The 23068-nt window shown below is 42.9% G+C and overlaps 4 protein-coding genes across 5 annotated transcripts; 3 read left to right on the top strand and 1 right to left on the bottom strand.

Moving 5' to 3' along the window:
* The first annotated feature begins 252 nt into the window (after nt 1-252).
* Nucleotides 253-4396, top strand: mrnip (MRN complex interacting protein). 2 transcript variants are annotated; one of them, XM_030145524.1, is made up of 7 exons: nt 253-391; nt 942-1001; nt 1238-1344; nt 2281-2329; nt 2417-2532; nt 2936-2975; nt 3569-4396. In XM_030145524.1, the coding sequence occupies exons 1-7, from the start codon at nt 332-334 to the stop codon at nt 4130-4132; spliced, it is 996 nt and encodes a 331-aa protein (XP_030001384.1). In that variant the 5' UTR covers nt 253-331; the 3' UTR covers nt 4133-4396. The 2 variants fall into 2 exon arrangements, with proteins under 2 accessions (XP_030001384.1, XP_030001383.1); XM_030145523.1 differs by having other exon boundaries at nt 2402-2532.
* Nucleotides 4397-5133: 737 nt separating this feature from the next.
* Nucleotides 5134-7821, bottom strand: LOC115427120 (probable pancreatic secretory proteinase inhibitor). Its single transcript, XM_030145526.1, has 4 exons — nt 7568-7821; nt 7158-7189; nt 6188-6300; nt 5134-5409 (listed from the first exon to the last, which is right to left on the bottom strand). The coding sequence occupies exons 1-4, from the start codon at nt 7614-7616 to the stop codon at nt 5367-5369; spliced, it is 237 nt and encodes a 78-aa protein (XP_030001386.1). The 5' UTR covers nt 7617-7821; the 3' UTR covers nt 5134-5366.
* Nucleotides 7822-8764: 943 nt separating this feature from the next.
* polr2b (RNA polymerase II subunit B) lies at nt 8765-22775 on the top strand. The gene is made up of 25 exons (XM_030145522.1): nt 8765-8891; nt 10091-10163; nt 10340-10490; nt 10869-10981; nt 11071-11290; nt 11730-11888; nt 12054-12218; nt 12295-12491; nt 13263-13382; nt 15635-15821; nt 15924-16067; nt 16402-16541; nt 17421-17532; nt 17624-17778; nt 18452-18650; nt 19391-19559; nt 20020-20116; nt 20233-20327; nt 20478-20728; nt 20873-20962; nt 21080-21187; nt 21611-21724; nt 21816-21976; nt 22093-22288; nt 22576-22775. Exons 1-25 carry the CDS (start codon nt 8873-8875, stop codon nt 22663-22665), a joined length of 3525 nt encoding a protein of 1174 aa, XP_030001382.1. The 5' UTR covers nt 8765-8872; the 3' UTR covers nt 22666-22775.
* On the top strand, nt 11003-15023 carry LOC115427118 (uncharacterized). Its single transcript, XM_030145525.1, has 2 exons — nt 11003-11009; nt 13885-15023. Exon 2 carries the CDS (start codon nt 13937-13939, stop codon nt 14822-14824), a length of 888 nt encoding a protein of 295 aa, XP_030001385.1. The 5' UTR covers nt 11003-11009; nt 13885-13936; the 3' UTR covers nt 14825-15023.
* Nucleotides 22776-23068: the final 293 nt, after the last annotated feature.

Raw genomic sequence — 23068 nt, 5'->3', positions numbered from 1 at the left:
CTTATTTTCATGCTTTTGATTGAGATCATCCTTTTTTTTTTGTATCTGTACCTTCTTTCTCATCATGTGAACATGTTTTCAGTTTGAGCAAAGACAAGGCCCACAAACCTCATTTCACTGCAATTTAGAAAAGTTCTCATTGGAGTTGGCCTTTTCCTCCAGGTAGAAGGTGGATCCGCTCAGTGACGTCAGCCCAGTGGCCTCCAGGGGGCGCCGCCCACACGCGGATGTGACGTAAGAGGTTTGAACGGACCCGGGAAACTGAACCCGGACAAAACAGACACAAACAAACAGCAGAAAACAGCAGAAAACAGCAGACCAGGGCCGGGACATGGGCCAGGACTTCCACGTGCTCAGGTGTTTCAGCTGTCAGACCTTCCAGGTGCAGCAGGTACCAACGAGCCGGACCAAAGGCTAACGGACCAGGACCCGGTGTCCGTCAGCCGGACCGGGTTAGGGTTAGGGTTAGGGTTAGGGGGTTCTGGTCAGGTCTATTAGATAACAGGGTTGGACCTATAATTGAACTGTGTGTGTGTGGGTGTGTGGGGAGTGCGTGTATGTGTGTGTGTGTCCTTTTTAACTCTTGTGTGTGTGTGTGTGTGTGTGTGTGTGTGTGTGTGTGTGTGTGTGTGTGTGTGTGTGTCCTTTTGAACTCTTATTAGTAATATTGGAAGGTCTCAGAGCATCTGTGTGTGTGTGTGTGTGTGTGTCCCCTTTTGAACTCTTGTGTGTGTGTGTCCCCTTTTGAACTCTTGTGTGTGTGTGTCCCCTTTTGAACTCTTGTGTGTGTGTGTCCCCTTTTGAACTCTTGTGTGTGTGTGTCCCCTTTTGAACTCTTGTGTGTGTGTGTCCCCTTTTGAACTCGTGTGTGTGTGTGTGTGTCCTTTTGAACTCTTGTGTTGTGATGTGTGTTTTCTGTCGCCCTCTGCTGTGTCTGACAGGTGAAGAAGGTCAACAGGTGGAGCTGTAAACTGTGTGGACAGAAACAGTCGGTGCTGAAGGTCTGAACAAAACCACATGAAACCAAACCTTGAACCAACAGTTCACCATGTCTTCATTTATCTGTTAAAAATACAACTATAACGAAGAGTTAAAGACATGTTAGGGAATGGTAGTGTTTTCATTACTAGTATGGGTTAGGGTACGGGTACGGGTATCCTTAACCCTTTTTATACCTGTTCAGGTGTGAAGCAGCAGCTGGTGACTACTGCTGACTGGTTGATTGAATGATTGACAGGAATTTGGGCGGGGCTCAGGGGCTGACTGCAGACGACATGTCCAGAAACTGAACGCCATGAGAGGAGCCATGATGGAAGAGGAGGAGGAGGCGACTCGGTCACTATGGTAACCGAGTGCCCTTGGAGATACTGATCATTGTGATAGAGCTGAAAGGGTTTTACACACATTTATGCAGGAACTGGTTTTATTAGGACTGTTAGAAAATATCGGTTCTGCAGTATATCACGATATTTCATTTCACAATACTGTATCAATATTAAAAAGTACTGTATCGATATTTTTAGGTATTTATTCAAATGCAGATGTGGCAGAGGTTCATTTCTGTTTTTTTTCTTTTTTTAGATATGTTATTTATTATTATTTAACGCTGTTTTATTAAATAATGGTTATTTGAATCATCCTAAAAGCACTTTTTACTGTCTGAGAGGCAAATGGTAGTTCCTTTGTTGGGACTGTACAAAAATAATGTTCTGATGTTAGTTCTGAACTAATAGAATATGAACATTTGAACAGGATCTGAAACTGGAATGTCTGTAAAACAGAATTTCAGTTTTAAACAGGAACATTTAGTGATATAGCATTAGATCCTGTTCTGATCAAATAAAAATGTGTTTAGTATTTGTGCAGATTTTTGGTGTAATTCAATTCTTCCAGGAAATAATCGTTTTAAAAAAAGAAACAAACAAAAAACGGCCTTTTTAACAGTATCATGATATATCGTATCGTGATCCTACTATTGTGATTTGTATCATATTGCCAGATTCTTGACAATACACACCCCTAGTCTTTATGAACCAGGTGTTTATAGGACATTTACAGGAAATTTAAAGGACATAAAATGTACTAATATTACTTTTATTAAGGACAAACTACAGATGTGAACTGTTCCTCTGACGTAAACGGGCTGTTTTCTACATAGTTTGACATAGTTATGTAATGATTTCATAATCCACATCAGTAACATGGAACTACTGATCAACCTGCATGGATCAACTTCATCTGGAAATTAAGTGATGGAAGTGTGTGTTTGTTTGTTTGTAGGCAGCAGGCAGCACCAGAGGGCGGAGCTGAGGAGCAGGTAGACCTCCAGGTGAGAGCAGACAGATGACATCATGTGTTCAAACCGGGTCCGTTGTGACTCCTCAGTTTGTTCCGACTCCAGGTGAGCTGTTCTCAGGTGAGCCTCTGGAACAAATACGTGGATCCTCCCCAGGGGGCGGAGCCACAGGACCCTGAACCAGATGAGAACGTAGTGATGGACAGGCAGCAGCTCCATAACAACAGGACCAACAAGTGAGGCCACACCCACCTGTCAGTCATTTGGTCACATGTTGTATCACACTGACTTTAACGATCCAGTGACTGAACACGTGAATTTTTGTCTTTCATCTGCTGAGTCCTGATGGGTTTAGGTTAGGGTTGTGTTTAGTTAACTGATAATCAGAACCCCTCCTTTGTCCATAGGTAGCTTTGTCTTGGACCCTCTTAAAGGTTCAGAGACTCAGTTACTGACAGATTAAAGTCTTTCTGTTGCGTATCACAGATCCACACCACCCTCAGATTTAATCCAACCAAACATCAGACTGAATGTTTTCAATCATTTGCCCACAAACGTATTTCAGATCAATAAAGTGTGGTTCTGATCTGAACAGTGAATGGATCTGCGAAAAATAAACATGTAAAATTTGTCTTTTAGGAAAAGGAAGCGAGCAAATGACAATTGGAGACCTGAACAGGTAATAAACACGGCATGACCCCCATTAGAAGGAACAGGGTTAGGAACAGAGTTAGGACCAGGGTTCTGATCAGAGACTTTGGAGATCATTTTCAAATCAATACAAGGATTTTAAATCCCTGTTTGTAGTCAGTGGATTAATATGATTTTGTAGTTGACACAATCTCACGTAAATATGAACAAATATGAACTAATGAAGTGTCCTCTGTGGGCTGAGAGTTTATGTTTTAATTTAAATGATAAAATATATAGATTTTTACACGATAAAAGTGTAATCTAAGTTTGAACAGATATTTGTCTGCAGATCTAGATGAGATGTCGAACTAACAGCTAAAATACCTGAACATTAGTTTTAAGATATTTGACTTCACTGTTACCGTTCAGTAAAACTGAGACTGTAGATTAGAATTCCTAATCAGCTGTTTCCATGAATAATAAATATATGAAATGTTCCACTAATAATCCTGTTCACATCAGCCATTCAAACCCTCCATAAAAACCCAGTTGAGTTCATCCTGTTATTATAACAAAGGTCCAGATGGTGGCGCTGTGTTCTGCTCATCTGTGTCCATTTATCTGATATCTTATTTTTAGAACACGGACCATCTCAGACCAGACAGAACCAGCAGCTGGACCAACTCCGGACTTCCCAGAATGAGCAGGTCCAGTTCAACCAGTTTGACCAGAACTGGTCCACGTGCTGTGAACAGACCCGGTTTTTCCAGTCAGTCCACCGCCTGTCCTCTAGATGTCAGCACACCTGATCTGTCCAGTTTTACCAGAACCAGTGGTCCCAGTGGCTCCGGTCCCAGTGGCTCTGGTCCCAGTGGCTCCGGTGGTTCTGGTCCCAGTGGCTCCGGTGGTTCTGGTCCCAGTGGCTCCGGTGGTTCTGGTTCCAGTGGCTCCGGTGGTTCTGGTTCCAGTGGCTCTGGTTCGAAGTGGACTCGTTTTCTTAGTGCTGTCTGTCCAAAGGGGGAGGAGCTGAATGTGGGAGGGGTGATTAGTGGGTCAGGTGACACACCTCCTCTCCCATCACCTTCATTCAGGTGTGTTAATAATGTCCAACAGACCCCACCCCTCGCCAGGCCCCGCCCCCTCTTACCTGTCTCCTCCCTGTTTGACAGTGGAGATGACTTCAGTTTCAGTGACATGTTTTAAAAGGAAAGAGCTTTTATTGTGAAAGGGTTGGAGCTTTTATTATGAAAGGGTTGTGGTTCCTGTCTTTATTTGTTAAAGAACTGAAACGCATTGTAATCATGTGGAATACAAACTTCTCAGAATATCTGGTCGATGCACCTGTCCACCACCAGAGGGCGCTCTTCCTAAACATGTAAAGTAAATGGACAGACATCAGGCCTGTCCTGTGGAATGCTGGGTAATGAACAGTCGTGTTGTCAGTGTCTGGTGATTGTAATATGTTTCATCAGTGTTTTCTTCGTTCAATCTTACAGTCAACTTCATAAATAAATGTTTTTCCGCTGTGATGAAAATGTCAGAACTCGTTTGTTATAAATGTACAAAACATATCAGTGCAATATTGGACAAATAAAAACTGATCAGTATAGTTGACATTACAATGTGAAAATTAGGACTTTATTATGTCATAATATGAAAATGTACTGGTTTTAAGACTGATCCATTTTTATTTATTACTATTACTATTACTATTATTATGACCATTACTAGTAGTAGTAGTGCTAGTTATAGTAGCAGTAGTGATAGCAGTAGTCATAATAGTACTAGTTATAGTAGTAATAGTAGTAGTACTAGTAATATTATTATTATTAGTAGTAGTTATAGTAGGTTGGACACCTTCTTAAACTGTTTATGGATTGTGTCAGAATCCCCTACTTCTGAATATTGGGAGGCCTGTCCTGAACTGTTTCTGCAGTAGATCAGTCAGATCCTTACTGGACCACTGGAGAGCACTGACAGGCAATGGAACAAACATTTAGTTCAAAGTTTATGTGAAGAACTGAGGTGTTTTCTGCTGAGAGTCCAACACTGAACATCCAGTACTGAGTCAAACACCTCTGATGGTTTTAACCCTTTGATACTTTGTCTGTTTTTAAAGCTGTCACCAAACAAGCTGGAGTTTGATCTGTATGAAATGATTTCGATTTTGTTCATGACCAAAGTGATGTGAAACTGGACACAGATCAGAGACTAAAGTCTTTATTAATCAAATGTTTCATTAAGCGTTTCTAAAAAATATATGAAAATATAAAACAAAGGGTTATAATATGGAGGCGTGAACACATGGCTGTGGAGCAGAGTATGTATGTGCTGTTGTGTCAGCTACATGCTAACAGCTACATGCTAACAGCTACATTCAAACATGTTGAAAGGTGATGACGATGAAGTCGTGCTTGGGCTGATGGACTCCTCATCCTCAGCACGGCCCGTCTCTCATCAAAATATCAGCATTTTTCTCCCTGAAAACAGAATCAGATATCAGGTTTAAATTACACCATGTTTTCAGTGTCAAAAAAACGATCCTCTGACCAAACAGTTTTGTTTTGTTTGCTTTGTCTTCATCACTGGACTGAGTCTGACTGAAGACCAAGAAAGTGCATTCTTCTAAAAACAGTCTGGAACTGGGACAGGCTGACCAAAAGGGAATAGGTAACGCTAACTTAAGTTAACCCTAACCCAAGGTAACCCTAACCCAAATGAATCCTAACCTTGATGAACCATTATTAACCCTAACTCTACGATCCATAAGCCTTTTTATGTACAGTATGTACAAAAAAAACATTTTAAGGTGGATTAGTCAGAGTTAACTAACCCTAACCCATTTAAGGTGGATTAGTCACAACGTTTATATTAATAAGATATAATAATAATGATAATGTATCTTTTATCATATTGGATAATGCCATATTTTTTATTATACATATTTTATATGTTTAGTAAAAAAAAATCTTAACATGATGACGTTAATAAAATCAGTTCTTTCACATTGTGTTTCTGTGTTTAGTGTTCTGTATTTCATCCTTCCATGTTTATTCTTCTCTTTACTGTTTCCATAACAGTATTATTTTAACCGTTATAGTTTTTGTGTTTCAGTCCATATTTAAGTTTTGTTGTGATTAATTCATAGTTGATCAAATGAGAGGTTTTCTTCATGTGTTGATGATGTTCAGTCACATCAGACTGACAGTGATGATGATGATGATGATGATGAAGGTGGTGATGTGTTGAAGGACTCACAGTCTGTAGACACACAGTGAACACTCGTTTGCGTAGGTGATGCCGTCGTTGCCACACACAGGTGAGTAATTGAGAGGACACGCCTGAGTGATGCTCATGCCGACACAGGACGGCTGCAACGACAAACACACACAAACACACATGACAAACAGAACATCTGCATCATCTCCATTGACTGCATGTTCCAAACCTGTTGGACTTGAACCTGTGACCGTCAGCAGATCCATGAGGTTCAGTTCCAACCTGGACTTCACAGTGTTGGTTTGTGTGTTGTGTTTGTGCAGACATTAGTCTGTTTTGCTGAAAACGGTGGTTCCATCAACTGTTGTTCCATAAAATGTGACATAAATTAGAGGAACCTGAGAAGACCTTAAACCCAGTGTCCATAAAGTGCTCTGTGTGTCAGTAGGTTGAGGGTAAACACACATGGGTTGAATTAACACAGTAGAAGAAGTGCAGATGAAGATGGATGAGACGTTGACATCCAGTCAGATCCAGATGAGTTCAGCTATAAAATCATCTTTGTATCAGTAACTAGTTCTACTAGTTCTGGCTCTGATGACTTTTCACCTTCTGAAAATGGAGGGACTGTCTTTGAAAAGGTTGTAATTTGTAAGTGGTTGAATTTTTTTAATCACCTGTTGAATTGAAGCTAAAAGTCCACACTGCAGGTTAACAGCAGTAAGCAGCTGGTTCATACAGGTTAACAACAGTTACCGCCTGCTGGTCAAAATTAGTGATAAATTTGGATGTGAACCTCTGTGGTGTTCCTGTTGTGCTGCAGTTCCATATGTTTGTTTGTTTGTTTGTTTGTTAACACTAATAACAGGATGAGCCGACACTGATGATGATCCAACAAACTTCTACCTCAGACTGTTGGACTCTCAGAACCTGTGGGTGGTTTCAGTTCACACTGGTTTTTTAAAGTCCTACTGTGTCAAACACTGATGCAGATGGTGGAGTCTCTTACCCTCCTGAAGAACCCGGGTCCACCCTGTGCACCTGAAAAACACAAGCACACCCTGACATGACCTGGTGTGTACATGTACAAAGTACTAACCCTAACCTTGTATGTCCTGAGGTATTTACATCATGTTCGTAAACCAGAGTGGATTTGAGCTGGTTCTACCCAGATGAACCACAAGCATTTATCAGACACAGAACTGAACCAGAACTGAACTAGAATTAAACCAGAACTAAACCAGAACCGAACCAGAACTAAACCAGAACTGAAGACGACTGGTGTCATGTGACTGTGAAACTAAACCAGTCGTTGCTGTGTTTCCTCTGTTGTTCATTAATGTCATTAGTATCTGATATTTGTGTGTGTTACAGCAGATCCTGGTCCTGGTCCTGGTCCTGGTCCTGGTCTGGTCTTACCTGCACAGAGGAACAGAACCACACATGCCATCAGAGTCCGTGAGAACATCGTGTAGAGGTTTGGATGAACTGAAGGAGGTGTCAGAGGATGGAGGCTTCCTGCCGTCTGATTGGCTGCTGCTGAGTCGGGTTTGTGTTGTGATGCCGGGCTGTCGGTTTGTGTTGTGATGCTGGGCTGTGTGTATTGTCGTCATATAGACGATGGCCGACTGTTTGTGTGTGAAAGCATGTGGGCGTCGCCGTGACGACGCTGCAGCCGCTTTGTTCAGTTTAATCTGAGGATCAACATTCTGTCTGTGCAGACACACAAACACACAACGCACTGCTGACAGAGCAGATAACACAGACAGACACACAAACCTGTAGAAAACAACACAAACACACACTGTACAACAACAAACACACAACAACAAACCTGTACAGAGTAACACAAACACACTGTACAACAACAAACACACACACACCCTGTTCTGCATCTGTATGTTTCTATACATTTTAAATCTATCTTTTCCATTTCTATTCTATTTTATATTTGTATCATTTTCTATATATTTGCGAAAAACTGGACAACCTCCTGCTTTGAATTCTATTGTTTTCTAACAAAATAATTAAAACTAAATAAAAGTAAATAAATCCAGGTTCGACAATTATTTCAAAACAACCTCAAATGTAAAACAACACAGAACGGATTCCATTATTTCATTTGTTACAGAAGTGAAGGCAAAATGAAGCAGTGGTGTGTGTTAGTGTTAGGAACAGGGTTAGGTTAGGGGAATCTTACAGAAGATGCACTGTCTCACAAAGTCTATTTGAATTGTTTTTCTTTATAATATGGATCAAAAAGAGAAATGAAAGAGGTCCTTTTAATTTTGTTCAGGGTTTCTTAAACAAATCTTCCAGATCCATAAATGAAGGTGATTAGAGCTGTGGTTAAACAGAAGGGTCAGGGTCAGGGTGTTTTGACAAACAAATTAAAATTTGATTTGTCAGACAAATGCCTTCTCAGATGGTTGATTTTTTATTTTAAGACCATCATAAAATTATACAAAGTCAACCATCGTGTTACGCACAAATGTCTCTTTATAGATAAATCCTGTTGTAAATTTGGCAGAGCTGCAGTACCGAGGATTGACGTCAGAGGGAGACAATGTGTCGCCTCTGCGTAAAGACCCGTAGGAGAAGAAGAAAAGACCGGAAGTCTGTATCCCATCCGGCTCTAGCTGTTGTTCACTACGTCCTGCTGGAGGGTTTTGTGTTGTCAGCTTCATATTGGTGCATTTTTCCACACTTTTCTTGGTATAAATCATGTACGACCAGGACGAAGGTGAGTCGCTCAGGTGACACATACTTGGACTCAGAAGAAGCATTTTATAATCAGACACAGAGGCTGCTGGGTAAACTTTATCTACATTACAATGAGCCGTTAGCCTGTTAGCTAAAGTTAGCTGCTCTGTTGTGATATATATATATATATATATATATATATATATATATATATATATATATATAGTTTAAATTAATTAAATACACATCGGAATTTCACTAAAGCACACTAAAACCTTCACTAAGACACCGACTGTAGACTGTTCTACGAAAATAAGACTCTATGAAATAACTTTAATTTTAATAGCCTCTTCTAAAGGCGCCATGTTGTGTTTAAGCTAACAGGCTAATTTAATATTGTTCACAACTGAGAGAGTAACGAGTTTATATGTTTTGACAAAATGTTATTTTTATGAAAGTCACAACACTAAGTTAACATTAACATCCTTGGAGGGAGCTTTGATTTCATCGCATTTTTATTGATTCGTGGTTCTACAATAGTTTTTTGTTTAATGTAAATCTGTTGATCCACATGTTGGATATTGATCTGAATCTGCAGTTTTCTTTTACATGATAAAAGTCAAGAGGACGCCATCAAAATTCACTAAAAAATTCTTCAAATCTAATCTTAAAAGTTTATGAACTTCTTGTTCATTTATTATCTGCTTCACTGTTTTCATATTTTACATCACATATATACATATAATACTGATTGTTGTTTTCTTAAAATATGCAATGTATTTTGAATAAGTTTTCCTCCGATGTTGGTAAAATACTCTGTAATGAATGAATTGTAATGAATGTACAGTTTTTGGTCCAATAACATCAACCTCAACAAATGGTTGGAAGACCTGCTGCTGCCATGATCATGAAACCCTACAACCACAGCAGCCAACCCCCCCTGAAAGCATCCCATATTTACACAGGTCCACATGATACTGCTGATAATTTTACAGTGACAAACCATTGTATACGGTCATGTTTTATTGTGTTCAGCAGTCTTTAAATGGAGTAAAGCTACAAGTAATCTTCAGCCATCACTCCAGGTGTAATCTTACCTTATTAGGTCAAATATATGTTAGTGATTACAGAATAGATCTATGCAGTCATATTAAACCTGTAATAGTGGTAAAGCTGCACATCATTCATGGACAGCCTGCTCTGTTTTCAACGATTTCTGTCACTGATTGTTTCTGACAGATAATCAGTATGATGAGGATGATGATGAAATCACTCCAGATCTGTGGCAGGAGGCCTGCTGGATCGTCATCAGGTAACTCACCCATAGAGATGTTCCAGCTGCAGATTGAAGAGAACCATCAGATATTAATGATCACATCAGTCAGTGGGAGTGTACTGTTTCTGCTGGAACATGGATCAGTGTCAGGACGTGAATCCACTTTCACTCGCCTCTTACTTCGACCGTATGTATTTGTTTTATTTTTCCAGCTCTTATTTTGATGAGAAGGGTCTGGTACGGCAGCAGCTGGACTCATTTGATGAATTTATCCAGATGTCGGTTCAGAGGATTGTGGAGGATGCTCCGCCCATCGACCTTCAGGCCGAGGCTCAGCACACGTCAGGGGAGGTTGAGGAGCCGGTAAGAACCTAGACCAGGATCAGGATCATTAACAACTTTTACATCGTTTTTGAAATAGAGCCTCTTGACGCATCTTTTACTTCTTCTACAGTGTTTTCATCTGTTTTTGTTTTCTAAATCATTGTCACTTTGGTATCTCTTCCACTTAGGTTGAAATTAGTCTCAATGTTTTGAAGACGTGCAATTTAACAAAAAAAAAAAAAACTTTACTGAACTAAAGTGATAAAGTATTAACACTGTTACTTTTCAAATCTGAAAAGCTGGGAACTTTCTGATGAAATGTTTAGGGACCGTGTGGATTAGGATGTGCATCTGCTTCCTGCTTTTAGAATGAGTTCTCCTGTTTTTCTGCTGTGACCTATGACCTCTGTGTTTCAGCCTCGCTACCTGTTGAAGTTTGAGCAGATCTACCTGTCAAAGCCGACCCACTGGGAGAGAGATGGCGCTCCATCTCCCATGATGCCCAACGAGGCCCGCCTCCGAAACCTCACGTATGTGTCACCTTTTCTCAAATGACGCGTCTGATTCTGTGGTTTTAATGAAGACTGGCGTGTTTAATCTCTGGCCTCGCCTCCCTCAGGTACTCGGCCCCCCTGTACGTGGACATCACAAAAACCATCATTAAGGAGGGTGAGGACCAGCTGCAGACCCAGCACCAGAAGACTTTCATCGGGAAAATTCCCATCATGCTCCGCTCCACGTACTGTCTGTTGAGTGGCCTAACAGACAGAGATCTGTGCGAACTGAACGAGTGTCCGCTGGACCCTGGAGGATACTTCATCATCAACGGCTCCGAAAAGGTACGACATGGTCATGACACGACCCAGCTGGCCTGTCCATGGGTTAGGGTTAACCAGAGGGTTAGGGTTAACCAGAGGGTTAGATAAATAGACAGACAGATAAATCAGTCGATCAAACAAAAGCGTTTGTTGGTGAACCTTTCAAAGATGTTACAGTTTGCACAATAAATGTTCACTCTAATGAATCAGATGTTGATTTGAAAATGATGTTCCTCACGCATGCACGCACAAACAAACAAATCAAATCGAATCACATTTGTGTGCCCTCCCAGTGGTCATATGGCCCCATTATTTAACAGAAAAAAATTCACGAATTTCCTGCATCTGCCTGCAATGGGAAAATGGTTGAACCTAGTGAAAATTAGTTAGAAGTAAAGAAACCAGAGGTGGGTGTTCTGTCTGTGGTTCTCACAGCAGTCTTCTACAATGATGTTTTCAGGTGCTGATTGCGCAGGAGAAGATGGCCACCAACACAGTGTATGTATTCGCTAAGAAGGACTCCAAGTACGCCTACACAGCTGAGTGTCGGTCCTGTTTGGAGAATTCATCTCGACCCACCAGCACCATCTGGGTCAGCATGATGGCCAGAGGAGGACAGGTGAGTCCGCTTCACCTGGACCAACCTGGGCTGACACTCAGCAGGTTGTTGAATCATCATCACTGACCCCTGAAAGAGCCAGAGAAGAGGATCTCCATGGCTACGTGACATTAATCGCTGTCTGCGTTTGTGGGTGAAGTTACTGATTATTGACTAATGTTTCAGGGGGTGAAGAAAAGCGCCATCGGACAGAGGATCGTGTCCACGCTGCCCTACATCAGACAGGAAGTTCCCATTATCATCGTGTTTCGGGCGCTGGGCTTTGTGTCAGACAGAGACATCCTGGAACACATCATCTATGACTTTGACGATCCTGAGATGATGGAGATGGTGAGTGTGATTATCAGGTATTGATTGGTGATCAGTGGATGCTTCCTTGGCTGACTGACATCTCCTGTGTTTCCAGGTGAAGCCGTCTCTGGACGAGGCGTTTGTGATCCAGGAGCAAAACGTTGCACTGAATTTTATCGGCTCCAGAGGAGCGAAACCTGGTGTGACGAAAGAACGGAGGATTAAATATGCCAAAGAGGTTCTGCAGAAGGAGATGCTGCCTCACGTCGGAGTCAGCGACTTCTGCGAGACCAAAAAAGCCTATTTCCTAGGGTTAGCCAAGGATTTTTCTTGTGAATTCTAATGATGTCCCGATCTGGATTTTTTTGCTTCTGATCCGATTTTTCTTCTGATTAGTTTTGCTGATACCAATCCGATACCAATACTTGTTACATCAAATTTTGATTTAAATTTAGAGTCATTATTTCTAGGTTATTATTCTATTATTTTGCTGTAGATCACAGTTGGGCTGAATGTGGAACCTGAACTAAAACAACTATGACACCTTTGCCTCTTAATAACTTTTGTATAATATTTGTACTTTCCAAATTCATACTGTGGGACAAATTAGAACCTTTGGCGGGCCGGTTTTGGTGTGACACCGAGCCCGTGTATGCAGAGTCTGTGCGGCCATAAAAATTGAGCTTTGTGTGGACATCTGCATTGAGTCCGCCTTGAGTACACCCAGACATCTGCTGAGTCAAGTATGCCCTACTCTGTGGGGGCCTTGAGTCTCCTGCTGTTATGCAGCTCATTTTCCTTTTCTCTACTTTTGAAAACTTTAATTTGAGGGAGCAGGACATTTGTTTAAGGGGGCATTAACCCCCCCCCCCAGAACCGGACCCAGATTGTCCTGATTTCGTGACTAAATCTGATCTGATCTTCTAAAAAAAATGCCAGGTTGGCACCTGATAATGATCTTTAGATCGGATCGGGACAAAACAAACAAAAAACAAAATTATATCGATGTATATAAACTAAATCAAGTGGAAAACATCCAAGGGGGTGAATACTTTCCTACAATGGCTGTGTTTGTGTCTTCAGGTACATGGTCCATCGGCTGCTTCTTGCTGCTCTTGGCAGACGAGAGCTGGATGACAGAGATCACTATGGCAACAAGAGGCTGGACCTGGCCGGACCTCTGTTGGCGTTCCTGTTCAGAGGGTGAGGATGTTTTCACTTACATCCAGAAACAAGACTTTATTCACTGTAAATGAACTGAACAGTGAAGTTTAATGCAGACTAAGACCAGGGTTTAGATGTTTGGTCCAGATTGTGGTTCTGTGGTGTGGTTTCAAAAGAATGAGCCGACTCTGGACTGAATGAGACGACTGAACACATTAGAGCACGTGTTAAACTGAAGAGTTTCAGATGAGGCAGGTTGACCAAACAGTGATGGTTAGTCTGCAAGAGGGTGACGTGCAGGGGTGTTGTGGCTTGTTGCTCTCCAGCTCAGTGCCTTCTTTTTTTGTGTTCTTAGAATTTTTGCTTTTTGTTATATATGCCAGGGTAGCATTGTTTACAGTCGACAATCCCTCTTTGAACTCTGTATGGAGTCAGAATTCCCCATTACAAGTGACTTCCAGCAGACCTACAACATCCTGGAGGACATAGTGAGGCCGCAGGGGTCTCTATGGATGGTCTGCCTGCCCACCAAGCGATGCAGATGGCGACGGGAACGTAAGCAGAAACATGGGTGCTGGTCCGCTATACATGCTATGCTACGTAAACGTCTCCTCAGACCGCGGCTACCGAGTATGTTCATGACCAACGGCAGATCCATAATCCCGAAAATGGACGAATTGGAGCTACTGACCACAGAGAATGTCTTAATGAAGAACTGCAGCGTCATGTTTATCACTGAGACGTGGCTTCACCCACAGATCCCTGATGCTGCAGCAGAGCTAGTGGACCGCACGCTACACCGGTACGACAAAACCAAGGAGTCGGGTAGGACCAGAGGCGGGGGGCTTTGTGTTTACGTGCACAGCGGCTGGTGCATCAACAGCAAGATCATTGAGATGCACTGTAGCCCTAATGTAGAGATACTGGCAGTCTCCTGGAGGCCCTTTTATCTCCCAAGGCAGCTAACAGTAGCCATTTTGATCGCTGTTTACATCCCACTAGATGCTAACGTTAGCAATGCGCTTAGCCTCCTGCTCACTGTTGTAAACAAACAGCGGCTTGCCCGCTCTGATGGAGTTTCTATTGTTGCCGGTGACTTCAATCAAGCGTGCTTAAGGACTGTCCTTAAATTGGTCCAGTATGTGCATTGTGCCACCAGAGGGGACAAAACGCTAGACCATGTTCAGTGTAATATTAAACATGCTTACACAGCCACCCCCCTCCCCCACCTTTCCAAGTCGGACCACTTCTCACTGTCCCTAACTTCCACATACACAACTCTCAGGACAAAACCTGAGACAATGACCATCAACACCTGCCCTGAAGGGGCGCTATCCCAGTTGCAGGACTGCTCCTCCAGGACACTATGGGACTTATTTGACACTGACACTGTTCTCTGCTACATTAAAAACTGTACTGACATGGTCACTGTCAACACGGATCAGGGTTTTTGCCAACCAGAAACTCTGGATGACCAGTAAAGTCCAGATTCTCCTCAAAAACTGAAATGCCACCTTCAGGTCAGGGGTCAGGGTCCAGTGCAGTATGGCCAAAGCTGACCTGAGAAGAGGCATTATAGAGGCGAAGAAGGATTACAAAAAGAAAATCGAGGAGCATTTCACTGCTAATGATCCAAGGAAGATGTAGCAGGGGATCCAACACATAACCAACTACAAAGGTCATAAAGTGACAACTATGGCAAACGCTTCGCGAGCAGAGGAATTAAACCACTTCTTTACCTAGTTTGAGGCAGTTACAGCACCATCCAGTACATCACTTCTACCAGCCTCCAGCTCTGACACCCTGACACTGGATGAACATGAAGTGAAATGGGTCCCGAGGACAGTAAACCCCAGGAAAGCTACATGGGAATGTACTCGCAGCATGTGCAGACCAGCTGACTGAGGTTTTCACACAAATTTTTAACCTTTCCCTGTCACAAGCCACCACCACCCCGTCTGAAAACAGCGACAATCAACCAAATTTTTTTTATATAGTGGCAAATCATAACGAAAATTATCTCATGTCACTTTACATACAGAACTGGTTGAAACCAGACTCTTGAGCCAATTTACAGAAACCCAACAGAATCCTCCACAAGTAAACACTTGGTGACAGTGGAAGGAAAAACATATTGGCTCTTTATCCATATTGTTTGTACTGACTGGAGTAGCACTTTTAATTTAATTGAACACACAATACATGACACTAAAGACTATTATGTTCTTTTATTCTAGCTGTTGAATAGAAATGATGAGATTTTCTGAAAACTTTTCTCTGACTTTTATCAGCATGTTCAAGAACCTGCTGAAGGAGATCAGGATTTATGCTCAGAAGTTCATCGACAGAGGGAAGGACTTCAATCTGGAGTTGGCCATCAAAACCCGAATCATCTCCGATGGCCTCAAATACTCACTGGCCACTGGAAACTGGGGCGACGTGAAGAAGGCTCACCAGGCCCGAGCCGGGGTGTCTCAGGTGAGGAAACCCAGAGTCACATCAGGAGGCCGGACCAGAGATACTCAAACACAGCCAAACTAAGTCTGTCTGTACATCATCTTTTGGTTTTGTCCTTCATAGGTGTTGAACCGTCTCACATTTGCATCCACGCTGTCCCACCTTCGTCGTGTCAACTCCCCCATCGGCAGAGATGGAAAACTGGCAAAACCTCGACAGCTGCACAACACATTGTGGGGGATGGTGTGTCCGGCCGAGACTCCAGAGGTAAACCGGGACATTGACCATGGCAACTCTCACCCTGTTCCTAACCCTAACCCTTTTCCTAAACCTAACCCTCACCCTGTTCTTAAACCTAACCAAGTTTCTAACCCTAACAAAGTTCTTCTTTATAGTTCTTCTTGGTTCAACTGGACTGGTTCAGCTCTTTTGAAAACATTTTCAAAAGAGCTGAACTACCAAGAATAACAATGACCTGGGCAAATGAGAATCTACACAGACACCTCATCCTGTTCATAACTCTAACCCTGTTCAAAACCCTGACCCTGTTCCATCACTGATCCATGTTCTGGACTGACTTTAATCCTGTGTTTGTGTTTAGGGCCATGCTGTGGGTTTGGTCAAGAACTTGGCCCTGATGGCCTACATCTCTGTGGGTTCTCAGCCGTCCCCCATCCTGGAGTTTCTGGAAGAGTGGAGTATGGAAAACCTGGAGGAGATTTCACCTGCTGCCATCGCAGAGTCAGTCACATTTCACACTTTATAGAATCTATTAATGCAGGGCTTTTCCTGCTCCAGATGAGGCTAAAGTGGCAGAACTAGGGTCAGAGCATGTTCTAATGGTGAAAATATTCATCAGTCAATTGAAAATATCAATATAAAGTGAAGTCATTGTTTCTTTAAGTGTCAAGTCTGAATATTAAATTATTAATGATGCAAATTTAGAAAAATTTAGTAAAGTATAAAAATCAAACCCTGGGGACAAAACACAGTGTAAATCAGGATGTGTATATTTATCACTATAACTTCTGTGATAATAACAGTAACATAGATGAAGTGTTGGATGGCTGTTGGAAACTGTAGCTCATTTCCTTTGTCTCAAACTGACCTACAGGGGGCACTAAAACATATGAGGGAAAACAAAACAGGCATATTGAAAAGGATCATCTGTATTTAAAACAGTGTTTGTCCATTTTCTGACATGTTTCCATGTGAGTCCAACACTGATGCGTCTTCAGATGGTTTGGATCATTCAGGAAGAACCATAACTAACATCTGGAAACCATAAACCTCAAACTTCATTTCATTTGTCACATTTAAATGAGGCAAAGTTCACCACTGTTTAAATATTTCACACTCAATCAGACGGATTAGCTCACCTTTATCTTACTGTTTTATTTTAAGTACTTTATGTTTAGTGGATAATAGACAAAAATTACTATGAATAATCCCATAAATATCTGGTAATTCAATATTGATGAAGGTGTGTTTCACAGTTTTCAGAAGGTTAAATGTGACCAGTCAGATAAATTCAGTAAATTTCCGAGCTGAAGTTTGTTCTTGTATTGACCGACATGAATTCATCTATAAATTATGATCTGTTGTGTTCGACTGTTTTAGTGCCACAAAGATATTCGTGAACGGTTGTTGGGTTGGAATCCACAAAGACCCCGAGCAGCTGATGAACACACTGAGGAAACTCCGCAGACAGATGGACATCATCGTGTCCGAGGTACCCTGAACATACCACCACATCCACAGATGCTCTGGTGTCATGGCCACAGACAACCGATAACAACTCGTCCCGTTTGTGTACGATTCAGGTATCGATGATCAGAGATATCAGAGAACGTGAGATCAGAATCTACACCGATGCTGGACGAATCTGTCGACCTCTGCTGATTGTGGAGAAACAGAAACTCCTGCTGAAGAGACGCCACATCGACCAGCTGAAGGAGAGAGAGTACAACAACTACAGGTGAGACGACATCGACACGAGGTTAGGGTTAGGAACAGGGTTAGGAAAAGGGTTAGGAACGGGGATAGGGTTAGGAACAGGGCTAGGGTTAGGAACAGGGTTAAGGTTAGGGTTACGGACAGGGTTAGGGTTTGGAACAAAGTTAGGGTTGGAGACAGGGTAGGGTTAGGAACAGGGTAAGGTTAGGAACAAGGTTAGGACACAAGACAAACTTATGAAGAAGAACCCTAACCTTTTAAAGACTCTAAGGATCCTAATTAGTCTTACTCCTGTCAGATTAATCAGGCTGAACTCACTGCAGGACGAGTTGGACGAAAATACCACAAAGATTAAACAGTGATTTCAGTCGCTAACAGTACTTTTATTGTAACAGGGGTATAATTGTCACTATTGTGCCTCAGTGCAGTGCGTGTGTGTGTGTGTGTGTGTGTGTGTGTAGTCTAGTGTGTTTTAGATTGACATGTGTGTACTTGGGTCGTATGTGGAGCTTTATGCTTCAAAGCCCAGGTTGGAGTGTTGTTTTGCTGCTTCTCCTGAACTATTGGCCTGCGTTGTCTGAATCAAACCAGTTGAATGTTACTGCTGAAGCTCATCATCCTGTGGTTGTTTCTTCTGATGTTTGTGTTGTTGGAGGTCGCTGACTTTTCTTGGCATTTGTTTGTTTGTCTTTCAGCTGGCAAGACCTGGTGGCGAGCGGTGTGGTGGAGTACATCGACACCCTGGAGGAGGAGACAGTCATGCTCGCCATGACACCTGACGATCTTCAGGAAAAGGGCGTGGCCTATTGTTCAACATACACACACTGTGAGATCCACCCATCCATGATCCTAGGAGTGTGTGCTTCCATCATCCCCTTCCCCGACCACAACCAGGTACGAACTAACCCAGAGCAGGACTCAGCTGACCACGCCTCCCCACAGGGTCATACGGGTGTCCATGACCACGCCTCCCCACAGGGTCATACGGGCATCCATGATGAATTCCTGTTCATTTGTGTTGTTTGCGTTTCCACCTCAAAGTTCTGTTAAATTTATTCAGATCATACTCAGTCATTTCCAGTCGAGTCCAAGTCCTGCTTCGCTTCTTTTAGTGATTTTCTGTAAATCTGTTGTTGTTCGGTCCAGGTTTATTGTTCAGAGTGGATTCAGAGGGACACAGATTATTACAATGACCTTGGAGGAGACGAATATTGGTCAGATGTTCTTCATTGTCCACTTGCCATCGTTTCTCTTCTTTCGTTCCATTTAACAAATGAGCCAAACACAAACCAAGTCAATCTGGTGTAAATGGAATAAACCAGTTCACAGACACCACTGGATTAAATATGGAGGGAGAACGGAAGTGTGGAACGTGGACGGTGTGTTCCACCAATCAGACTCCTTCAACACACAGCCCCGCCCCCTAGAATTACAGGAATCTGAAAGTTCTGCTCCTTACTAGGAACTTTAATCAGGGAAAGTTTGGGATCAAAGGAAGGTTTATTTTCTTCAGGTAATTTCGGTGGAAATGCACCAAGGTTTTTGAGTTCCTGGTAAAGTTCCAGTGTTGGTACAGAGGGTATTGAAGGACCAGGATGTCAAATAAACCATCTGTTCTTGTGGCTTTGTTCTAGTCTCCCAGGAACACGTACCAGTCTGCCATGGGTAAACAGGCCATGGGCGTCTACATCACCAACTTCCATGTGCGAATGGACACACTGGCCCATGTGCTGTACTACCCTCAGAAACCACTGGTCACCACCAGGTCCATGGAGTACCTGCGCTTCCGAGAGCTGCCTGCAGGTAAGACTCACCACAAACCAGATGGAATTACCGGAGTGAAAAAGTAACGGAACCTGCTGGACAAATGCAGCGTTTGTGTCAGAGACATAGGGGTCAAAACACGGTATTTGACGTCTCTCTGACGGGACATTTTAGAGACATTTTGACAGATTAGTATTGCTAAATGACCCAAATTTTTACTTTTAAATTCATTTTGCTTTAGTTGGACCATAAGGGATTATCCAAAACAAGTAGCTACTTTATATTGAAATAAATGTTGAAATGGCAATCAATTAAAGTTCACTCACTGATGGGACATTACTGTGTTTTGACCCATAGTGGAGTACAGAACTGTAGTAAGAGTACTGAGCTAGTACTACGGTACGAAAGTACTACAGTACTATGGTACTACAATACTACAGTACAGCCTGTGTTTTCACACTGGTGTCTCTGTTCTTTGATCGACTGGTCCATCTGTCAGGTATCAACTCCATCGTGGCTATTGCTTCGTACACGGGTTACAACCAGGAGGACTCTGTGATCATGAACAGGTCTGCAGTGGACCGAGGCTTCTTCAGGTCAGTGTCCTGTCTGTCCCTCTCCTGTCTGTCTGTCTGTCTCATGTCTCCGTCTTCTTCTGTTTTCCGTTCTGGTGTTTTTTGTCCAGTTTCTTCAAATGTCATCATGTTTGCAGGTCTGTGTTCTACCGATCGTACAAAGAACAGGAGTCGAAGAAGGGCTTTGACCAAGAGGAGATCTTTGAGAAACCAACCCGTGAGACCTGTCAGGGTGAGAACTGAACCTTAAACACCTGCGTAGTCGTCTTTGTATTCACCTGTAGACTCCAGGGGAGTCCCAACGCTCTATTTACCAGCCTTAAACATTGACAGAACTGATGGAGACTTTAACGAGCACATGGTTGTCTTTGTCGTCCTCCAGGTATGAGACACGCCATCTACGATAAACTGGACGATGACGGCCTCATCGCGCCTGGAGTCCGTGTCTCCGGAGAGGACGTGATCATTGGGAAAACGGTGACTCTGCCAGAGAACGATGATGATCTGGACACTACCAACCGGCGCTACACCAAGAGGGACTGCAGCACCTTCCTCAGAACCAGCGAGACCGGCATCGTGGACCAGGTGATGGTGACCCTGAACCAGGAGGGCTACAAGTTCTGCAAGATCAGGGTGAGACGCAACACAAAACAAAAAGACATCAAAAGACAAACCTTTGGGGAAAAAAAACCAGGCACCACAGCTGACAGAACATCCACCGCCGTGGCTGTAGGTCGGTGCATGTGTCACACCCTCTTCCTGTTTGTCAACCTGTAGGTTCGCTCAGTCCGAATTCCTCAGATCGGAGACAAGTTTGCCAGTCGACATGGGCAGAAAGGAACCTGTGGAATCCAGTACAGACAAGAGGTAAACAGGAAGTTCCCCTGGAGAACAAACGAAGCCCCCTGAGCAGCTGTAACCACAGAAATATGAGGAGTCACTTCACAATAAATCCTCTTCACCCAGTGTGTGTTTATTTTACAGGACATGCCCTTCACCTGTGAAGGCATCACACCTGACATCATCATCAACCCCCACGCCATCCCATCCAGAATGACAGTCGGCCATCTGATCGAGTGTCTGCAGGGCAAGGTAACCAATAATCAGTCATTAAAAATCAATAACCCTGTGATGCTCCAGGGGAAGAGAACTCTAAATGTAAAGGACTAGTTTTGGTTCCTAACCCTGGTTAACCCTTTACTTAGACCACAGGTGTCAAACTCAGGTCCTCGAGGGCCAGGGTCCTGCATGTTTTAGATATTTCCCTCTTCCATCACACCTGGGAGCCATTACATCATTATCAGGTTTCTGCAGAGCTGGATGATGAACCAATCATTAATTGAACCAGGTGTGCTGGAAGAGGGAAACATCTAAAACATGCAGGATACTGGCCCTCGAGGACCGGAGTTTGACACCCCTGACTTAGAGCTGCCTGGGCTGTTCCCAGGTGCCTGTTTCTGCCCTGGTTGTTGACTGGAAGGTTTCCTGACAGTTTTCGGTTTTGCTTGTTTTCAGGTTTCTGCGAACAAAGGTGAGATTGGCGATGCCACGCCGTTCAATGACGCCGTCAACGTGCAGAAAGTGTCCAACCTGTTGTCTGAATACGGATATCACCTGAGAGGAAATGAGGTCCCACTTAGACTATTAACGTTATTGATCACTGATGTGTGTTTCCTGTTTGACAGGTTGATAATCGTTATGGATTTGTTTTGTGGTTCAGGTTCTGTACAACGGCTTCACGGGAAGGAAACTGACGTCTCAGATTTTCATCGGTCCGACTTATTATCAGCGTCTCAAACACATGGTGGACGATAAGATCCACTCCCGGGCCAGAGGACCGGTCCAGATCCTGAACAGACAGCCCATGGAGGGACGGTCCCGGTGAGTCTCACGTGTCTAACCTGTCTGTGACCTGTCTGTTACCTAACCCGTCGGTTACCCATTTGTTACCCATCTATGACCCGTCGGTTACCTGTGTCTCACCTGTCCCTCCTCAGTGACGGCGGTCTTCGTTTCGGGGAGATGGAGCGGGACTGTCAGATCGCTCACGGAGCGGCTCAGTTCCTGAGGGAGCGTCTGTTCGAGGCATCCGATCCGTATCAGGTCCACGTCTGTAACCTGTGCGGTCTGATGGCCATCGCCAACACACGGACGCACACCTACGAGTGTAGAGGCTGTCGCAATAAGACGCAGGTGAGCGGACCGGACTGGACTCAGACCTGACCAGACCCTGACATGTAAACCCACATGAGACTGGACCGGACTCTATAATTTTTACTTTCTGGTATAAAAACACATGTTCAGTTTTAGTTTTTTCTCAGTTATTGTTCTGTTTGTTTTTAAATCTTTTCTTTAATTTACTGAGTGTTTTTCACCCACTGTTCATTATTTCTGTTTCTAACATGATCATCAGTTTGTCTCACATGTCGCTGATGCTGATTGTCTTTTGACTCCTTCTTCTTCTTCTCTGTTTATGGCAGATCTCTCTGGTCCGGATGCCATACGCCTGTAAACTTCTTTTCCAGGAGCTGATGTCAATGAGCATCGCTCCTCGCATGATGACATCATAGAGGTTTGGCCAATCAGATGCCTCCTCAGAGCAGAACAACATCCATATTTGTTTTTACAGTCATGTATTTTGTTCTTCTATTTGTAGAATAAATGTTTTTTTTGTCACTGATGCTTCATTTGTGATTTTTTTCACTCAACAGTTCAGTTCATTTTAAAGAAATGACATGGATTCTGAAATTGAGTCTTTCTCAACTGAAATGAGTCGATTTTTTTGAATTAAGAAAAAACATCTTATTGATCAGTTGCACAAACAAAGAGAGCAACAAACTGTATTAAAGACATTTTATTCAGAATAAAAACATTTCCTGTTTGCATTTCCACCACCAGCTCAGTTTAACCCATAAAGACCCAGTTCTGCCTTTAGGCCTCTTCCCAAATACATTTTTCTCTCTATTTATTCTA

Source organism: Sphaeramia orbicularis, chromosome 10 (assembly GCF_902148855.1).
Source record: "Sphaeramia orbicularis chromosome 10, fSphaOr1.1, whole genome shotgun sequence".
Classification (NCBI taxonomy): domain Eukaryota; kingdom Metazoa; phylum Chordata; class Actinopteri; order Kurtiformes; family Apogonidae; genus Sphaeramia; species Sphaeramia orbicularis.
This window is presented reverse-complemented; position numbering and strand designations above follow the sequence as displayed.

What these genes read in the sequence shown, in the direction of transcription:
- mrnip (XM_030145523.1), top strand. Translation starts at nt 332, where the DNA reads ATGGGCCAGGACTTCCACGTGCTCAGGTGTTTCAGCTGTCAGACCTTC. An exon ending in AGAAACAGTCGGTGCTGAAG is followed by an intron (nt 1,002 to 1,237) that starts GTCTGAACAAAA and finishes AATGATTGACAG; the next exon opens with GAATTTGGGCGGGGCTCAGG. An exon ending in AGGAGCAGGTAGACCTCCAG is followed by an intron (nt 2,330 to 2,401) that starts GTGAGAGCAGAC and finishes TTCCGACTCCAG; the next exon opens with GTGAGCTGTTCTCAGGTGAG.
- LOC115427120 (XM_030145526.1), bottom strand. Translation starts at nt 7,616, where the DNA reads ATGTTCTCACGGACTCTGATGGCATGTGTGGTTCTGTTCCTCTGTGCA. An exon ending in GGTTCTGTTCCTCTGTGCAG is followed by an intron (nt 7,190 to 7,567) that starts GTAAGACCAGAC and finishes TGTGTTTTTCAG; the next exon opens with GTGCACAGGGTGGACCCGGG. An exon ending in TCACTGTGTGTCTACAGACT is followed by an intron (nt 5,410 to 6,187) that starts GTGAGTCCTTCA and finishes TTCTGTTTTCAG; the next exon opens with GGAGAAAAATGCTGATATTT.
- polr2b (XM_030145522.1), top strand. An exon ending in GTCCGGCCGAGACTCCAGAG is followed by an intron (nt 16,068 to 16,401) that starts GTAAACCGGGAC and finishes GTTTGTGTTTAG; the next exon opens with GGCCATGCTGTGGGTTTGGT. An exon ending in GCTGTCGCAATAAGACGCAG is followed by an intron (nt 22,289 to 22,575) that starts GTGAGCGGACCG and finishes TGTTTATGGCAG; the next exon opens with ATCTCTCTGGTCCGGATGCC.
- LOC115427118 (XM_030145525.1), top strand. Translation starts at nt 13,937, where the DNA reads ATGCTACGTAAACGTCTCCTCAGACCGCGGCTACCGAGTATGTTCATG.